This window comes from Erythrolamprus reginae, chromosome 3 (assembly GCF_031021105.1).
Source record: "Erythrolamprus reginae isolate rEryReg1 chromosome 3, rEryReg1.hap1, whole genome shotgun sequence".
Taxonomy (NCBI): Eukaryota; Metazoa; Chordata; class Lepidosauria; order Squamata; family Dipsadidae; genus Erythrolamprus; species Erythrolamprus reginae.
In genome coordinates, this window is record NC_091952.1 from 111,965,798 (window position 1) to 111,983,092 (window position 17,295).

A 17,295-nucleotide genomic window follows, 5' to 3' on the forward strand; every position below is an offset into this window, starting at 1 on the left:
CTGCTGGCAGTCAGCATAAATAGCCTGCAATACTGCATTCTAATCATTGTACCGCCAAGTTTCCTATCCTCCCAAATGATTCAAATAATCAGAGAGGTTAAACTTGTTTAAACTGCCTGAGGACTAGAAAAAGAGTGAGAAGAAGGGGACAAGTGCTCTCTTTTTGTGCTTGTTTTCTAATGACATTTTTATTTAATTTTTATTCTGCCTTGGTTTGATCAATGAGACCTTATTCAATACTTTTCCTATTTTCCTCACAACAACCCTGTGCTGTAGTTTGTTTGTTTGTTTATTCATTCATTCATTCATTCATTCATTCATTCATTCATTCATTCAATTTTTATGCCGCCCTTCTCCTTAGACTCAGGGCGGCTCACAACATGTTAGCAATAGCACTTTCTAACAGAGCCAGCATATCGCCCCCACAATCCGGGTCCTCATTTTACCCACCTCGGAAGGATGGAAGGCTGAGTCAACAAGTTTGTGTTCAGAGAGAACAATTGGCTCAAAATCAATCAGCTATGCCTAGAAAAAGGATTAGAACAGTCTCAAAGCATCTAAAGAGATTCTAGTATCATTCATTGGCCTCAAATATATATATAGGGAGCCGAAGTAGTGCAGTGGTTAGAGTGCAGCACTATCGGCTACTTCACATGTTTGCTATCTGCAGTTGGGCAGTTCAAATCTCACCGGCCTAAAGTAGACTCAGCCTTCTATCCTTTCAGATTGCTGGGGGCAATATGCTGACTCTGTAAACTGCTTAGACTGGGCTGTAAAAGCACTATGAAGCAGTATATAAGTCTAAGTGCTATTTCTATTGCTATACAATCAATATATTGGTAACACCTCATCTTGACTTTGTGATTTTATAGAGTGGGGGGAGAACCAAATACAGAATGATTCCCATAATACCTCCAATGGTTAGACTTGTCCATTCAGAAAGGAGAAGAACCATAAAATAGTGCTCCCAACTCCCAATATTGTCATGTGATCTAGAATGTCATGGTCAAAACATTTGAAGAACACTGAGACAGTAAGACAAAGATGGGGAAACTCTTTCCACCTAGATTCCTTCATCCAAATCTCAAGTTGTCCATGAAAACAACCAGTGCCATTTCTATCACCCTAAACTTTTGCCTGAATCCTGACGTATCCTTGCAATTGTATAACTTTTATCCTCAAAAACCTTCCCACTAAAGTGAAGGTTGAAGATAGGATGGTAGTTCAGAAGTCAAAATGGATTTGCTCAGGTCTCTTGAACAGCAGGTGGACTAGCAAATGCCTTCTTCAAAGCTGCCAAAACTGTTTCCTCCCTTAAAGCCATGTTGCCTATCACCTGGATTCAGCTACTTAGGCCTATAATTATCATCCTAAGTAGGTGGGCAGAAGTTTAGTCTATCTGTGACAGAGCCCACTCACAAAGAGGCCTGTCCATCTAATCAAATTCAAAGTCTCTCTCCCCCCCCCCAAAACACTGGCTTTTACCTGGCTTTTTACTATTTTTTCCCTATGAAGTAGTCAGGCAAACAGTTGCAAGTTACACAAATCAGGTCTTTTCACCCAGCATTTCCTCAAGGGTTTAACAAGAATGGATTAATGAATAATTTCAGAAAGAAGAAATTAAACTCATCCAGGATGGATAGATAGCTTATGTGATTCCATAATCACCCTTTTAATGAGATCAAGCAGTTGGAAAGAAAATGTGTTGTACACATGGGATTGGGTGCAACAATAGCAGCAACCCCAACTTGTTCAGTCCCCAATTCAACCTCTGAACCAACTTGCAGAATAGTAGTCCTCCCAACTCTTGGTCTCACAGCTTGCAATTTCTACTCCTGTCTTAGGGTTACGATTTTTAAGCACCAACCCCAAGGTCATGTACCACTTAAAACCTAGCCAAACAGAGCTAAGTGAATGCTGCTTTCTCATTAGCTTCTCAGGTTTTGGTGCATACACCAAGGCTGCCCTCTTGTGTTCAGCTTCATTGCAGATGAGGTTAGATTTACTGTACTACAAAGAGACTGGGCGATCAAAAGCATTGATGTGAGCCTAGAGCACTCAGTATTTTGGATATCTGATTCAAAAAATAAAATAGAGTAGGTGACCTGAAATATAGAATGATGTCAATTTCTAATCTCTCTTACCTTGGATTTGCTCACTCCCATCTACTACTACTACTTTTCCTTTGTTTCCATTATTCTCACTTCCTGTCTCCCTAGCCTCCATAATCCAACAGCTAAAAAAACAAGCCTGACTATCCTACCTACTACCAATACAATAATCTTCCCAAATCCACCATTCACCTCTACCCCACCAAGCTGATTCTCACTTACTTGGGTGGGTAACTTAGTGTCAAGAGCCACCCTGTCTATTACCCTCCAATTTGCTGACTCTCATTCCAAGAGCAAGCAAGTCTGTCTCTGCTCTCTTTGGCTTCTCTGTTCATTTAGTGTCGCTTCCTCTGTCGCCTACCCCAATAGATTATAGGCACTAAAGGCTAAGGGTGTTTATGCAGGGATTATTCCAATTGATAGGGACCTTAGTACATCTAGTACATAAATAACAAATTTGTATGCAGCAGGGCACATGTCTTGCTGAGAAAAGAGAATTGCATGCATGGAAGCAATTCACAGACTCTTCCAGATAGACTAGAGCATGTCTCTTTTCCACCACTATGGAAAACTCATTAGAACGAAAGAATTATAATGTACATCAGTCTGGATGGAAACATCATTTAGTAATGATAATTCAGATACCAATAGGATCTACTATTCATTAGATGGTATCTAAATGGGGGGGGGGGGAGATAACTTTTTAAATTATACCCAAATTTAATTGATTCAAGCTCAAAAGATCCATCAAAAGTACTAAACCCCGGACAACTCGGTTTTTTTATCTCCCTATAAGGAATGGGATGATGTCTTCTTTTGGAAATATATCCAAGGTACAGAATCGAAACAACACAAACATATTTTGCAAAATCTTTCTATGTCTGTTGTCTTCTATACTGTATTTGAACTATACATTGTTCTCTATATTTTATTATTACACTCTATAACTTGTGATTCTATGCTGTATATATAATTTCTATTATACTATTATCCAGTATACAACAGTGTTTTAACTGTTACAAACCTTGGTTAATCTTTAAATCCCCCGGTCCCATGTCTTCTGTTTTTCTTCTTTACTAATGGGCAGCAGCAGTAGTGGATTCCTACTGGTACGGCTAATTGCATGCAGTTCTGTGTCTCTGGTGTACGCATAGGTGCATCCAACCGAGATGTTGCTTCTGCACATGTGCAGGAAGCAAAATCTCATGAGGGGATGCATGTGCATGTGAGATTTTGGCAAGTCAATTGCTTCCGCGCATGTGCAGAAGCAACGTTTCGATCGGATGCATGTACACATGCCGGAGACGCGGATCTGCGCGCAATTAGCCGTATCAGTAGGAATCCACTACTGGGCAGTAGGGAAAGCACTAGCACATTCCCAATGTTGTGTTTCACTTAGCTGCACCTCTTTATTTTCCTCTAGACCTTTCAGTCATCTGTATGTGAGTTGGGTGGCCATATAAATTTAAGATATAAAATAAAATAAACTCCTCCTGCTTTCTCTGAGTGCCAATGCAGAACTTGCAAACCTACCAGCCTGTAGGTTCGTGTTTCACCCTCCCCAAAGACTTCCCTGGAGCGAGGGGAGGGTAAAAATGTCCTCCCCCATCTCCCAGAGACTCTCTGGAAGCCAAAACGCCCTCCCAGAGCCTCTGTGTGAGCCAAAAATCAGCTGGCTGGCACACACATTGGAGCTGAGCTAGAGCAACAGCTCATGTGCCAGCAGATATGGCTCCACATGCCAGCTGTGGCACCGGTGCCATAGGTTTGCCATCACTGCTCTGTCATTTTTCTGCCAGAAGCTACTGATAGTTCTCATGAACTTCAGACCTTTTATTACTTAGTTTATCATTGGGACTGTTCAGAAGTTGCCTAAAAGAGAAAATAAAAATTTGACTTTAAAAAGCTGTTAGAAGCTTCTCTTAGATGCTTTCTTCCAATGGTGGGTTGCTGCCAGTTCTTTAGAACAGGTAGCTCTGACTCTTTATCCCTAAAAGTGGGCCCATCTGCCCGCTCCTGGGTTATACTGAGCTTTATCTCTGCTTCTGAAGCTCAGGTGTTCAGGGACGGCAGATTGAATTACCAATCTACAGCTATTTTCTGTGCTCCTTGTCTCATTTGTAACGTGGAAGGTTTTTTTTTTAAGTATTGAGCATGTGCATAGGAGTAATTTCTGAGTAGGGGCATACATGCAAAATGTGTACTTTTTTGCAATGTTAATCGTTGAGGAAGGTAAGTAGAACCCATCCCTGTTTCCTCCCATTCAGTCTTCATTGACTTTATTTGAACAAATCTGACTCCCCATGTTTTTTAAAGTGAGGGATCAAGAAGCTAGAAAGAAAATTGTGTACAAATAAATTTGAAAAAGCAAGGATCGGATGTGAAATGCTCAACAGAGACTTCCTCTTGGCAAATAATAGTGATGTGTGCCCATTAGGTCTTCTCAGAGGCAGTCAGATCTTTGAAAGCTGGCTCCATGGGTCAAATCTTGGAATTTTGGTGCCAAAGGGTTCTAAGACAAAATATTTCACATTCTTGTCTAAAGCCCTACAGTAGCTACAGGTACTGTATGTGCTCACTTGTAAACCTGAAGTTTACATCTATACTATGTTTTTCATCTACATTAGCCTCATTTACAGCAGGCATTAAAAAAACACCCTGAATATACACCCCCTTTCCATTTGTCAAGCTTTAATTTTCACATTCCATTTGGCTGACATATCCTACTATTGTATTGCAATATTACTCAGACTCCTTCTTGAGTCATAACTTCCAAATTAGAGGTTTCTACCATCATAGAGTTTATAATGCATGAAGTATAAATAAAATTCAAAACTTGTTATTTTTTTAACAATGAGAATGGCTTAAATATATTTATAATACTTTCTGTTAGATGCATCAGGCTATTCGAGATAAAAAATAAATAAGACAGTTGAATATTGAAAGTTGATTGTGAGTCCTAATGACTTTTCAGTAATCAGAAATTTTGTATTTCTGAAATACAATTTATTTAAGATTTCTGGAAATTAAAAAGAACATTCTTACTGACACATCTTGATGTATTGTTAACATGTGAAAGGTGTTCTAAAAAACACCAGTAAAAGACAGTATGCGTGTATCCTATGCTGAAGCATCTCAAAATGGTTTACAATATAAAGAATATGATGTATTTTTTCCATCCTTGTTTAACTTATCCTGTTTAAATTTAAACATTTAAACAAATCCCCAACCCATTCCCTTTTTCCTTTTATGTTAGTTTGTATTTTAATATTTTTTTTGAAATCTAATAAAAATATTTAAGAAAAAAATGCAAGAAGCAGTACATTAAAAAGCTTAAAATATGTGGATAGATTTATTACCCCTGACAGTTAATGATTGCTCAGTACTGAATACTCATGTATTTTGAATTTGTATTATTTCTGTTTTACTCCTTTAGTTTTAAGGATTGAATGGTATTCTTGATCTTGTAACAGCTAGAAAATGAAATAAAATGTGCACTTGTTAATGGTAGAAGAAATTGAAATGGAGTCAGAAGGAGAGAACAGTTGGAATAATACTGTCCTTGATTTCTTACGGTTAGGGCGGAGTCTGTGATGGAATGTAGTCTGGATTCCCAGGAGGGAGGGTTGCATTCCAGAGTAAGAAGATTTCTTACTATTTTTTTTTTAGTCAGTTTTGTGTGACAGAAAGAGGGTGAAGATAACCCTCCCTAATAGTTCCAAGAATATGCTTCCTGTAGATAATAGTCTGCTTTAGTTTGGCAAGATTCTAATTATAGATGTGGAACAATAAACAAATCTGCTTGGAAGTATTACTCTGTGTATTGATTGTTGGAACCTGACGAGAGACGTAAGGGAAACACTAAATTTGTCATTGCTATTTTTTAAAAGAATTTAAGGAACTTTATATCAGTAAATGTTCTGTGCATTATTGTAATTTATGCATACACTAAAATAGTAAAATGAATTAGATAGTCTTGTGCAGAAACTAATTATGAAGATGTTTGGCTTTCTATATTCTTGATTAAAGCAATGGGAGGGGGGAGGAAACATTTGGATTTTTTAAAAAATGGGTCAAAAAAGATAGGGTCTTTTTATTTCTTCTGTCAGATTAAAAAATATTATGAATACAGTATTTCCTAATTTTTAAAAATACTACATGAGGTAATTAAGATGAGAAGAAAGTTGGTCTATATTTGGAATTTTCACACTAAATCAAATTAACAAGTGAAAGGTTAGAAAGGTTCTTTATATTATAGAGATATATTTTACGAAAGAAGTAGAAAATGGCAAAATCAGAAATTAAAATTGATTATGCAGTGTTTCATGCAGTAAAATGAGTATTTTAAGCTTTGGTTTAACCCACCTCTGTCAATTAGGGCTCCCTATATTTTTAAAAATATGTCTCTTTGTTTTAAGGTGATGTTGTTTACTGATGTTTTTAACATTACATTTTTGTCTGCTTGCTTTTCCTAAAATAGGAAAAATGAAACTATTATTTTCTGAATAAGTTGTTCATTTATAACAAATATTAAAAATACTCAAAGTAAATTGAACTAGTAGGTTTACAATGATTATCTGAACAAAGAGTGCATTTTAATATTTAAAGTGAATATACTTTTATGAACAAACTAATGTAGTTCATAATTAATGATGTTACAGTAATGCTGAAAACGAGTTACATATTTTGCATTTCCCCCCACATTTCTAGATTTTATCCCTGGTTGTTTCACATTTATATGTATCAAAATACATTTCTGATTATTACCATGAAAGTTAGTTTTAAACCAGGAATGGATAAATTGCTATCATAACCCTGCAGCAGTTGGCAACATAATTTCTGTGATTTTGGATAAAAATACATAAAAAAGCAGTATAAACATTAAGTAGTCCTAATGAAGATTAAAAACCAACTCAAGAAATAGAAAAATTATGACTCCGTACCAGGGGTGGGTTACTTCTGGTTCGGACCAGATTGCCTGTACGACCCATTGGTTACATCACTGAACTGGATTGGCTGGTGCCTGTCTCTGGGTGCTACCATTATTTTTTTGGATTTTTTTTTTGGTGAATTTTTTTTAACGTTTTGAAGGTTTTTCTTGTTTTGCTGCTTGTAAAAGCACCCTTCCACTCTACCCCGGGTATAAACTAATCTTTATTATTTCGCCTGAAGCACAGCTGATCAGCTCCTCACCTGTGGTTCACACTGATTACAGCTACTGAGCATGCATGGAAGTCAAATTGCACGAGGAAACACATGCATGCAAAACATTGCAATGTGAACCAGTGGCTAACTCAAGTGGTACCCACCCCTGCTCCATAAAGATATATAAGAATTGAACTTTTCCACTTGGTGCATTATCATGTATATAGGGTCTTGTTTTGCTCAAAGACTGTAGATGCCACTGTTGCATTTGGGGCCAGCAAGTGAGGCCTTAAAGTCACAAAAATTCCTTTCATGAAACAGGATAATTGAAAACCAGCTGCAGAATTATGTCCCTATTGTTATAATCCCAAATGCTTTTAGAACACAAATCTCACATTTCATAATTTGTACCTGCCAGTGTTTTTGAAATGTCAGGCAACTGAGATACAGTATTCTCATTTTGTGAATTAAAATTCAAGGCACTTCTCTTAATGATTTTGGAAAGTTTACACTGAAGGGTATATAGAACTTCTTGTGATAGAATGTAATGTGAGTTTTTGAACATCTCACATGAATGGGAGGAGATCATAGAGCACTGTTTCCAGGTTTTTCTTTTTAAGAACACGTGTTTTTGCTACATCACTTTGGTTGAATGATCCATTCATTCAGAAATGCTGGGCAAAATTATTCACCCCTCCTGCTGTGAAGGAGGCAGTGCTAAAATAGCAATTCATGCTGAGGTGCTGCAAAGATTTGTGCTATCTCACGAATTTATATCTTGGGCTTCCATGAGGCTTTAATTTAATTTGTGGTAATGCATATCTCATGGCTCCCTACTTGAGAATTTGTTCTGAATGCGATGGGTTGCTCTTTTCTTGCACATTTTAGTTAAAGAGAAAGCATTGAACTCATTATTTCTTGTAAATGTATTATCACTTAGTAATTTTTCCTTTCATTTTCTTTAAAAGATATTTGATTTAATGGATGCAAAGGCACGCGCTGACTGTATTAAGGAAATTGATCTTCTTAAGGTAATTTTCTTTTCTGGAATGAATATATTTTGGCATGACAATTTTGATAATAAAAGAAGCAATGAGTTATCAGATATAGGTAATTTTGTGCATGTTATTACATATGAGTAGCAAGCTATCTTATCTTAGGGCTTCACTGAATAATCAATAGGTCAGTTTGAATTAAAATTTTATGTCGGATTCACATTCATCTGTGGAGTTCGAAGCAGACTAAATCTGGCCTAGTGACTTTTTTCCTGGGGGAAGGAGAATGAATCATGAAAACGCCTTCCAGCTACTTAAAGCAGACTGAACAGGCCTTGCTGACTGATCTTACTATAAACCAGATATACTTAATGAAGTGAGCCATAGTTTAAGGAATTGACCCAATAAAGGTTGTGATCCAACCTTTAATCCAAAGATCCTATATGGATTTTTGTGATTTTTCTCTATAGACTAATTTGGCTCTTCAGCTAAAAATTATTTTAAACACACACATTTTATAAATTCACGGGGTCTCTGCTCCATATGGGAATAGATTATATGTTATATTTTAAGTTAAAATATAACTTACATTTTGTTTTAAGTTAGCTATAATTTTAAATGGGATCAGTTGTTCACCCATGGGTTATAGAGTTATAGAGTTCTTTTTTTTAAACATGCTACCTTTCTTACTTCCCTTACTTTTAAATGTATTTGTTATATGGGTGGTGATAAATGCAATGAGTCCCATTGGGATTGGGCGGCATAGAAGTCAAATAAAAATAAAATAAAATAAATAAAATAAAATTAAAGGCATAAAGTCATTGGCCAAGGAACATAAACATATTCACAAAAAGGAAAGTTTGGTTTACTTTGGCTCCCATAACAAGGATTGCACTGACTTGTAAGTTGGTGTTCTTCAAGTATTTTCTTCTTTTTAAACCTGGCGAGTATGGAAAGAATGAATATGAGAATGTTTTAATTATAAAATAGGAAAAGTTCCTTTCCCACTTGGAAGATTTAAATGGCAGAGAATATATGTCATCATTTTTACTATTGGCTTTTTGTATTTGTGAATAGTAGTTTGTAGACTGAAATATATTTGTTTTTCTAGCAACTGAACCACCCCAATGTAATCAAATATTATGCATCATTTATTGAAGACAATGAACTAAACATTGTGCTGGAATTAGCAGATGCTGGAGACCTTTCTAGGATGATCAAGGTATGAGTTTTTCTTGTTAGGAGGAGTTACAGATAATGATAAGGAATGAATTTCATTCAGTCGAAAAAATAAAAATAATAGCTAATGTTGTACAGTGATCCCCCGGTTATTGCGTTCCCGACCATTGCGAACAGGCTAATTTGCGATTTTTCAACCCGGAAGTCAAAACACCATCTGCGCATGCGTGCCCTTTTTTCTATGGACACGCATGCGTAGATGGCGCCCGGCAGATCAGCTGCTGGGCGGCTTCCCTGGGTCTTCCCCCTCTTGCTGGCGAGAGGGCGAAGCCCCCCCCCCCCAGCACCTGCTCGCCCGCCGTTCGCCCGGCCACCCGCCGTTCGCCGCTCGCCCGCCCTTCGCCCGGCCACCCGCCGTTCGCCCAGAAGCCCCCGAGCCCCCCAGGCCGGCTGCGACGTTTTAAAACACGCGTGCCGCTTCGCAGCTGTCTCCTGAAGCCGAATGCGGAAGTTAGCGTTCGGCTTCAGGAGACAGCTGCGAAGCGGCGCGCGTGTTTTAAAACGTCGCAGCCAGCCTGGGGGGCTCGGGGGGAAGCAGCTTCGCAGCTGTCTCCTGAAGCCCCCGAGCCCCCCAGGCCGGCTGCGACGTTTTAAAACACCCGCGCCGCTTCGCAGCTGTCTCCTGAAGCCGAACGCGGAAGTTAGCATTCGGCTTCAGGAGACAGCTGCGAAGCGGCGCGCCTGTTTTAAAACGATTGGAGCCGGCCTGGTGGATCGGAGCCGGCCTGGGGGGATCGGAGCCGGCCTGCGGGGGCTTTCCCTTTCAGGGCGGGCGAGCGGCGGGCGCGGCAGCAGCGAGGAGTTTGCGTGGGCGGCGGGGAAACCCCAATCTTCGGCTCCTCGCTGCTGGGAAGTAAAAACACCATCTGCGCATGCGCAGATGGTGTTTTTACTTCCGCAGCACTACTTCGCGAAAACCCGCTCGTTGCGGGGGGTCCTGGAACGGAACCCCCGCAATGATCGGGGGATCACTGTATTCCCTATAATAGACTTTTAAAATATAAGCTGCCAAACTTTATATCTTATTGTCAAATAAATTATAAATTTATAAATAGATCATATAAAAATATATATCTAAAAGAAAAACATAAATTATTCCCCAAATTTGACACATGAACCATAATGGTATAATTGGATTACTGTTCCCTTCAAGTTTTACCCAGAATTATAAAAAACTAGAACTTGAACATGTTATCAATAAGAATGGGTCCACTAGACATATTTACATTTGGAAACAGTTGTGTCCTCGGAATAACACATGTTGCCTCCAAAAGACATGTAGACACTTTCCAGCAGCCATTCTCCGGTTTATCATTTGGAAGGAGTTGTTTACAAAAATTATATAACTGTGATGGCGAACTTATGGCATGCATGCCCAAAGAAAAACCAGAAAGTCTAGTTGCCTCTTGCTTTTTAAGAAATTAAGTCCAAAAATGAAATATTCATTTTTCCAATTTGTATATTTAAGTAAAAAACTATAAAATGAGTGTATGTAATATATGTTTCATAGCTATACAATTTCTTTATTCCATTTCATTCTAATTTTTCTTTTACCACAATAGCATTGTTTTTCAGAGTATATTAGTTAACAATTAAATACAGAGTCTCATGTTTGCTAAAGTACAATTTTATTTTGCTACTATACTTTGAAAATAGAAATTTATTTTGTATGTTTTTGAAAGAGAATACAATAAATTTATTTATTTTTACTTTGAATAACGTTTCTTGCCAAAAAGATAGTTTTAAGCTAATTAATAATAGGATACATAGAAGGTTTGTATGCATTTGTTTAAGTTATACTGTTATACATTTTATTGTTATTGTGTTATACTGTTAAAAGTTATACTTTTCTCTTTTAAATGTGTAATGCATATTAATATAATCTGTCTACCTGTTTTTAATTTTGGCCTTTTTATTTGGCAGAAACAAGGTATTAACCTTAGTATTCTCCTCGGGTCTAAAAGGACCCGAAATGAAGTTTGAGACCCTGTAAAAAAATTTCCCTGCATATCTGAAACTTGAAATTCCATGACTTTTTCTCATTCTTTCTAAGGGTGGTGGGTTTTTTTTTGTGGTGGTGGTGGTGGTGGGGGAGGTGTATAGCTTTTGCTGGGCAAAAAAAGTTACCAATGTTACCCTCCATGTCCTTTTAGACTCGGAGTATAAAAGGGTTGGTTCTAGCTACTGGAATGGTCTTCTTGAATACTTTTTTCACTAGTATACTAATTTGAACATTTCTGAACACAATGATATGAAAATTGAAATGAAAAAAATAATGCTTATTAGTTTATTTTGCTCAGAAAAGGGCCTCCCCCCCACATCTGTGTGCACTTTTTTCAATTTATAGATTGAATAGCCTGCCAAATCAGAATTTTTTGACCATCTTTGGCATTGGCATACTAATTTGAACATTTCTGGACATAATAAAATGAAAAAAAATGTTTTGAACACTTGGAGTCCTCCAGGTCATATGTTACCCGGAGTAAAAAAAGTTGTTTCTAGCTACTGGAATGGATTTTTTGAATACCTTTTTTGCTAGTAATTTGAACATTTCTGAACACAATGAAATGAAAATTGAAATGAAAAAATTAATGCTTATTTGTTTGTTTATCCAGTAGCTGGAACCAACCTTTTTATACTCCGGGTCTAAAAGTGTATAGTAAATGTTACGTAGCAGGGTTAAATAGTTTCCTTTAATTACCTTGCTTTTAATATATATTATTTTATTTGGATTCCAGTGATATGGCTCGGAGTTTCTTTTGTAAAATTCTAAACTAAAAATAATTTTATATAGTTTTCTAGATTTATAGAATTACATATTACAGGAATTTTCCATAATATTCCACAATAGAGATGTTAAACTTTCATTCCAAGTTTTGGAGAGTATCAGAATGGGAATTCTGGTTTACTTAGTACAGTTACCTCTTAGGTTAGTGATAGTGAACCTTTTTCTCTTCAAGTGTCGAAAGCATGTGTGAGCACCCATAATTCACTGTCTGGGAGGGCGAAAATGACTCCCCCCCCCAGGCCCTCTGGAGGCCAGAAATGGCCCATTTCCTGACTTCTGGTGGGCCCTGGCTCTAGAGGCTTCCCTAAAGCCTGGGGAGGGTGAAAATGCCCTTCCCCACCTCCCGGAGGCCCTCCGGAAGCTGAAAACACCCTCGCAGAGCCTCCTTGTGAGCCAAAAATCAGCTGGCTGGCATACACATACATGCTGGAGTTCAGCTAGGGCAATGGCTTGTGTACTGGCAGATATGGCTCTGCATGCCATCTGTGGCACACATGCCATAGGTTCACCATTACTGTCTTAGGTAGTTCTTCAGTGAGGACAATTCTGAATATAATCATGACCTTCTGTAGATCACAATTTGAATCTATGGTTAGTAAATTTACCAGTTAATGTTACTGTACTCTACATTATTAATTTTTATCCCTGCTGTTTTAATTCAGATTTTGTTCATGATCAGATTTGATTTCATTTTCCTACTCATTCTGTACCATGGTATTTTTAGTTGCCTCTTAACATACACATCATGTTTTATGTAGTGAATTCAGATTACCATTTGAAGTTAATGACAGCTTATCTGGCTATGTTTAAATATGCATAAGGTGTCATGGCATAGTAACATTTTCCTAGTTTTTGTACTATGGATTTATGTTAGAAATATAGGAGGGAGGGAAGTGCAGTAAATGCATTTCCAGCTACCTTTTAGGTGACAATTTGAGGAGGAAGGATATATAACACAATAGAAAAATGATAATGCCTCTAAATGCATGCTGCTTATTATGTGGATAGAGAGAATAGTTAAGCTCAAGAAGCAGTAATTAAACTCAAGGTATTAATGGGCTTCTTTCCCTATTTTCATTAGAGTCTTTTGGTGTATATTTAGCATGGAATTGTTGCTATCTAGTAGCACTGTGTATTCTTTGAAAACAGTTGGAGGCCCTGCTGACTGCAGGCATCACTCCTCTTGGCTATTCATTAAAGCAGGGGTCCCCAAACTTTTTACACAGGGGGCCAGTTCATTGCCCCTCAGACTGTTGGAGGGCTGGACTATAAAAAAAACATATGAACAAATCCCTATGCACACTGCACATACCTTATTTAAAGTAAAAAACAAAATGGGAACAAATACAATATTTAAAATAAAGAAGTAATTAAGTAATTTATACTTCTTTATTAACAAGTAAATTTAAACTTAAATCAACAAATTCGCTCCATTTCTCCTTCCTTCCCTCCCTCCTTCCTCTCCACTTCTTTCACCCCTCTCCCTTTTTTTCCTTCTCTCATTTGTTTCATTTTCCTCGCCCTCGTTCTTTCCTTCCATCATTTTCTCATTTTTTTCTTTCTCTTTTTCTCTCTCTCTCCCTCTCTCTCCCTCTCTCTCTCTCTATCTCTCCCTCTTTCTCTCTCTTTCTTTCTCTCTGTCCTTTTTTCTTTCTCTCTTACTCTTTCTTTTTTTCTCTCCCTCTTTCTCTCCCTGTCTCCTTATTTCCCACTCTTTCTTTCTCTCTTTCTCTCTCTCCCTTTCTATCTCTCCTCTTCCTTTCTCTCTCCCTCTCTATCTCTTCCTCTCTCTTTCTCTCTGTCCCACTCTCTTTCTCTCTCTTGCTTTCTTTCTCTCTCTTCTCTCTCTTTCTCTCACTCACTCTCTTTCTATCTCTCCCTCTTTGTATCTCTCACTTTTTCTCTCTATCTATCTCCCTCTTTCTTTCTCTCTCTCCCTCTTTCTTTCTCTCTCTCCCTTTCTCTCTCCCTCTCTCTCTCTCTTTTCTCCCCCTTTCTCTCTCTTCCTTCCTTCCCTCCCTCATAAATAAATAAATATATTTTAAATTCATGATTTTCTTTTCTTTCTCTCTTTCTTACTCCCATTCTTTTTCTTTCTTTCCTTTCTTTCTCTCTTTTCTTTCCTCTCTCTTTTTTCTGTTTCTCTTCTTCCCTCCCTCTTTCCCCCTCCCTTCTTTCTCTCTCCCTCCCTCCTTTCCTCTCACTCTTTCCCTCTCTCTTCCTCCTTTTCTTTCTATTTCTCTCTCTCTCTTTCTTTTTCTCTTCCTTCTTCTATTTTTTTTCTCTCTCTTTCTCTCTTTTTTTTTTCCTGGCTTGCAACACCACTCACGTGCACAAATATGTTTTGTGCACCGCGGGATGGTCAGCTGCAAGCAGGAGCACAAGGACAGAGGCACCAACGTCTGTGGCGGGTCACCGTACATTGCTGCACTGCTGGGCAAGGGCATGGGACTGGCACTGGCGTGCTGGCTGCGTCGGGATGGAGGTGCCAACCCCATGTCCAGCGCAGCGCCAGCATGTATGGCATCCTGCAACACATCCAGCCGCCGCCGTCAGTGCCTCGCAGCCAACCGCCCTGCCACGGCCCCGCGGCTACTGCTCAGTGCCGCTGCTGCCAGTGCCCTCTCGCTCAACCCACACTTGGCGGCTCCACCTTCGCTGCTTGCCCTGCTGCCCTGCGCCCACCAGACTTGCCCAGGGCGGCCGAAGCGTGGGGCGGAGCAGGTGGTGGCGGCTGATGCTGCTCCAGGCCCACCCCCAAGCTGAGCTTCCTTCGGCTTCCTTGGTGGCAGCTTTGCCTCCAAGGAAGCTGAAGGAAGCTCAGCTCTAGGACGGGTCTGGAGCAGCAGCAGCCACTGCTGCTGCCTACTCCGCCCCGCGCTTCAGCCGCACCGGGGCCAAGTAAGCCGAGGCTAGGTCCATCGTCCCCAGCTCTAAAGGGCAGCCTCCAGCGTGGGGCCTGGGCAACGGGCGAGCATCGGAAAGGCCTTGCCGTCTCCTGGTTGAGGGAGAGCTCCCCTCCCCTCAGGCGATCCAGGACAGTGTGGCTTTGCGCGCCTTCAACATGTTAGTGCGGGGGGGTGTCCTAATGGCTGCGCGGGCATGTGCCCGCGCAGCTTACAGGTAACATTGTTTCAGACCAGGGGCCACTGGCGGGTGCCGCTTTCCACACAACTCCAGCCTTCTCCTGCCTTGGCACTTGGCTACCTAAGGGAGAATAAGCAAACAAAATATTTGGAGAAAAAAGGCATTAAGCAAACAAAACTAAGAAACAGTCTATATTAGAGGAAAAAGGGGGAAAGGTGTAAAATTCAGGCTTTTCAGGTATGTCTTCCTATTGATTTTTAAATATTCACAGTCCTCATATACCAAGCATCTTACCTTAATGAGCAAAACAGGATATGCTTGTGACTGTATGCTATTATTATACTATTGAATAGGGCTATGAAAAATGTACAAAAGAGATGTCTTGCAGGGTGCATTATATGAATGAAACATTTCTCTTTGAAGAATTAAAACAAAGCACATGGCTGCTTTGAATGTTGTACCCTGGTTTTCTTTGTCTCTGTGTGTGCATGCATAATACCAGGAAAAATGTTGGTGATACACACCCGCACAGGTATACAAATACAGCATTCAGACAATAGCTTTTGTGAAAGATAGAGTGGTTGGAAAGATAGTGCAGAAGGATAGAGTAATAACCTTTTCTGGTGCATCTCTGGATTTTTATGTTTGTCACTTAATTAACTAGTATAATATATATCAGTACAATATAGTAACATAGGACATCAATGGTGCAAAGGATTTTGTATTCAGTCTCATGTTCTAGTTATAAAATATTAATGAAAGGAGGACTTACTATAGCATTGCTCCTTAAGAGCACAGTGGCCTAAAAAGATGGATCCCTTATGGATCCTGGGTATGAGAACACTTTGAAAGTTCCCTGTCCACATATTTGACTCTCCCAAGAGAGTGCTCGTTTCATTATGGAATTTAGAAATGACTCAGAGTAATATATGTGATCAGTTTGATGCAATTATGGTCACTAATTAGAATTTATTTGGCTTTTCTATATAGCAAGAGGTTGGGGTGCATGGTGATGTAATATAAGATACTCCTCAAAGTACCACCATTTGTTCAGCAACATTTGCATTTACAGTGGCACTGAAAAAAAGTGACTTAAGACTGGTCGTATGCCTTACGACCATTGCAACATTATTCCCAGTCACATGATCAAACTTTGGCTGCTTGGCAACTGTTGCAGTATCCTGGGGTCATGTGATCACCATTTGTGGCCTTCCATCTGGTTTTTGATTAGCTGGGCCTACCTAAAAAGTGACTCGCTCCTGGCTAACATTTGAGGAAGCAGCAACCACCAGCATGACAACTCCCAGCTGCCTTAGCCAATCTCAGGCCGGCAATCTCCCTCTTTTGCAGGAGCCAGCGTACAGCCAATCAGTAGGTGTCTCGATAGTCACATGGTCACACCAGATGCGACAATTTGCTTAACCAGCATGTCAAAAAGGTGATAACATCAGGCTTGACCTACTTAACAGCAGAAATTCTGTCCCTAGTTGTGGTCACAAGCCGAGGAATACCGTTAGTGAGATAATACTCAGAATGCAGATGGGGGAAAAGTCCAGTCAAGTGTGAGGAAGTATAGCTTAAGAGCTTAGCTTATTTCTGTGTCAATACAAAGAAGATTTTTTTCCCAGTGCTATTGCATTGGCACAGCACACTCCAGTAAAACTGTCTTGAGTGCTTAAGTCCTTTAATTTAATCCCATGGATTATTTTAGAGAACCTCAAATGCCTTTTGAGAATATTTGCAAAGCACTTTCAGGGTAAAGTTATTCACACCCATCACAATAATAGGATAAAAAAGTAATTCTTTGCTTTCTTTACGGTGAAGTCTAGGTAAACTTTAATCCTTGAAAAGCCTGAGTTTTGGTTAGAGGCTGTAAGAGAAAATAGAAAGTGTAGGCATGTGTTTGAATTACCTTTTTGTGCAAATCCAT

The 17,295-nt window shown here is 39.2% G+C and overlaps 1 protein-coding gene across 5 annotated transcripts in view; it reads left to right on the top strand.

Annotated features, from left to right (window-relative positions):
* The window catches only part of NEK7 (NIMA related kinase 7), a 78,110-nt gene that overhangs the window by 22,685 nt on the left and 38,130 nt on the right, over positions 1-17,295 (top strand). For all 5 annotated transcript variants that reach the window (XM_070746383.1, XM_070746387.1, XM_070746384.1 and 2 more), the window contains exons 4-5: positions 8,225-8,287; positions 9,363-9,473. In XM_070746383.1, the coding sequence (XP_070602484.1) occupies positions 8,225-8,287; positions 9,363-9,473 (174 nt within the window). The remainder of the gene's footprint in view (positions 1-8,224; positions 8,288-9,362; positions 9,474-17,295) is intronic.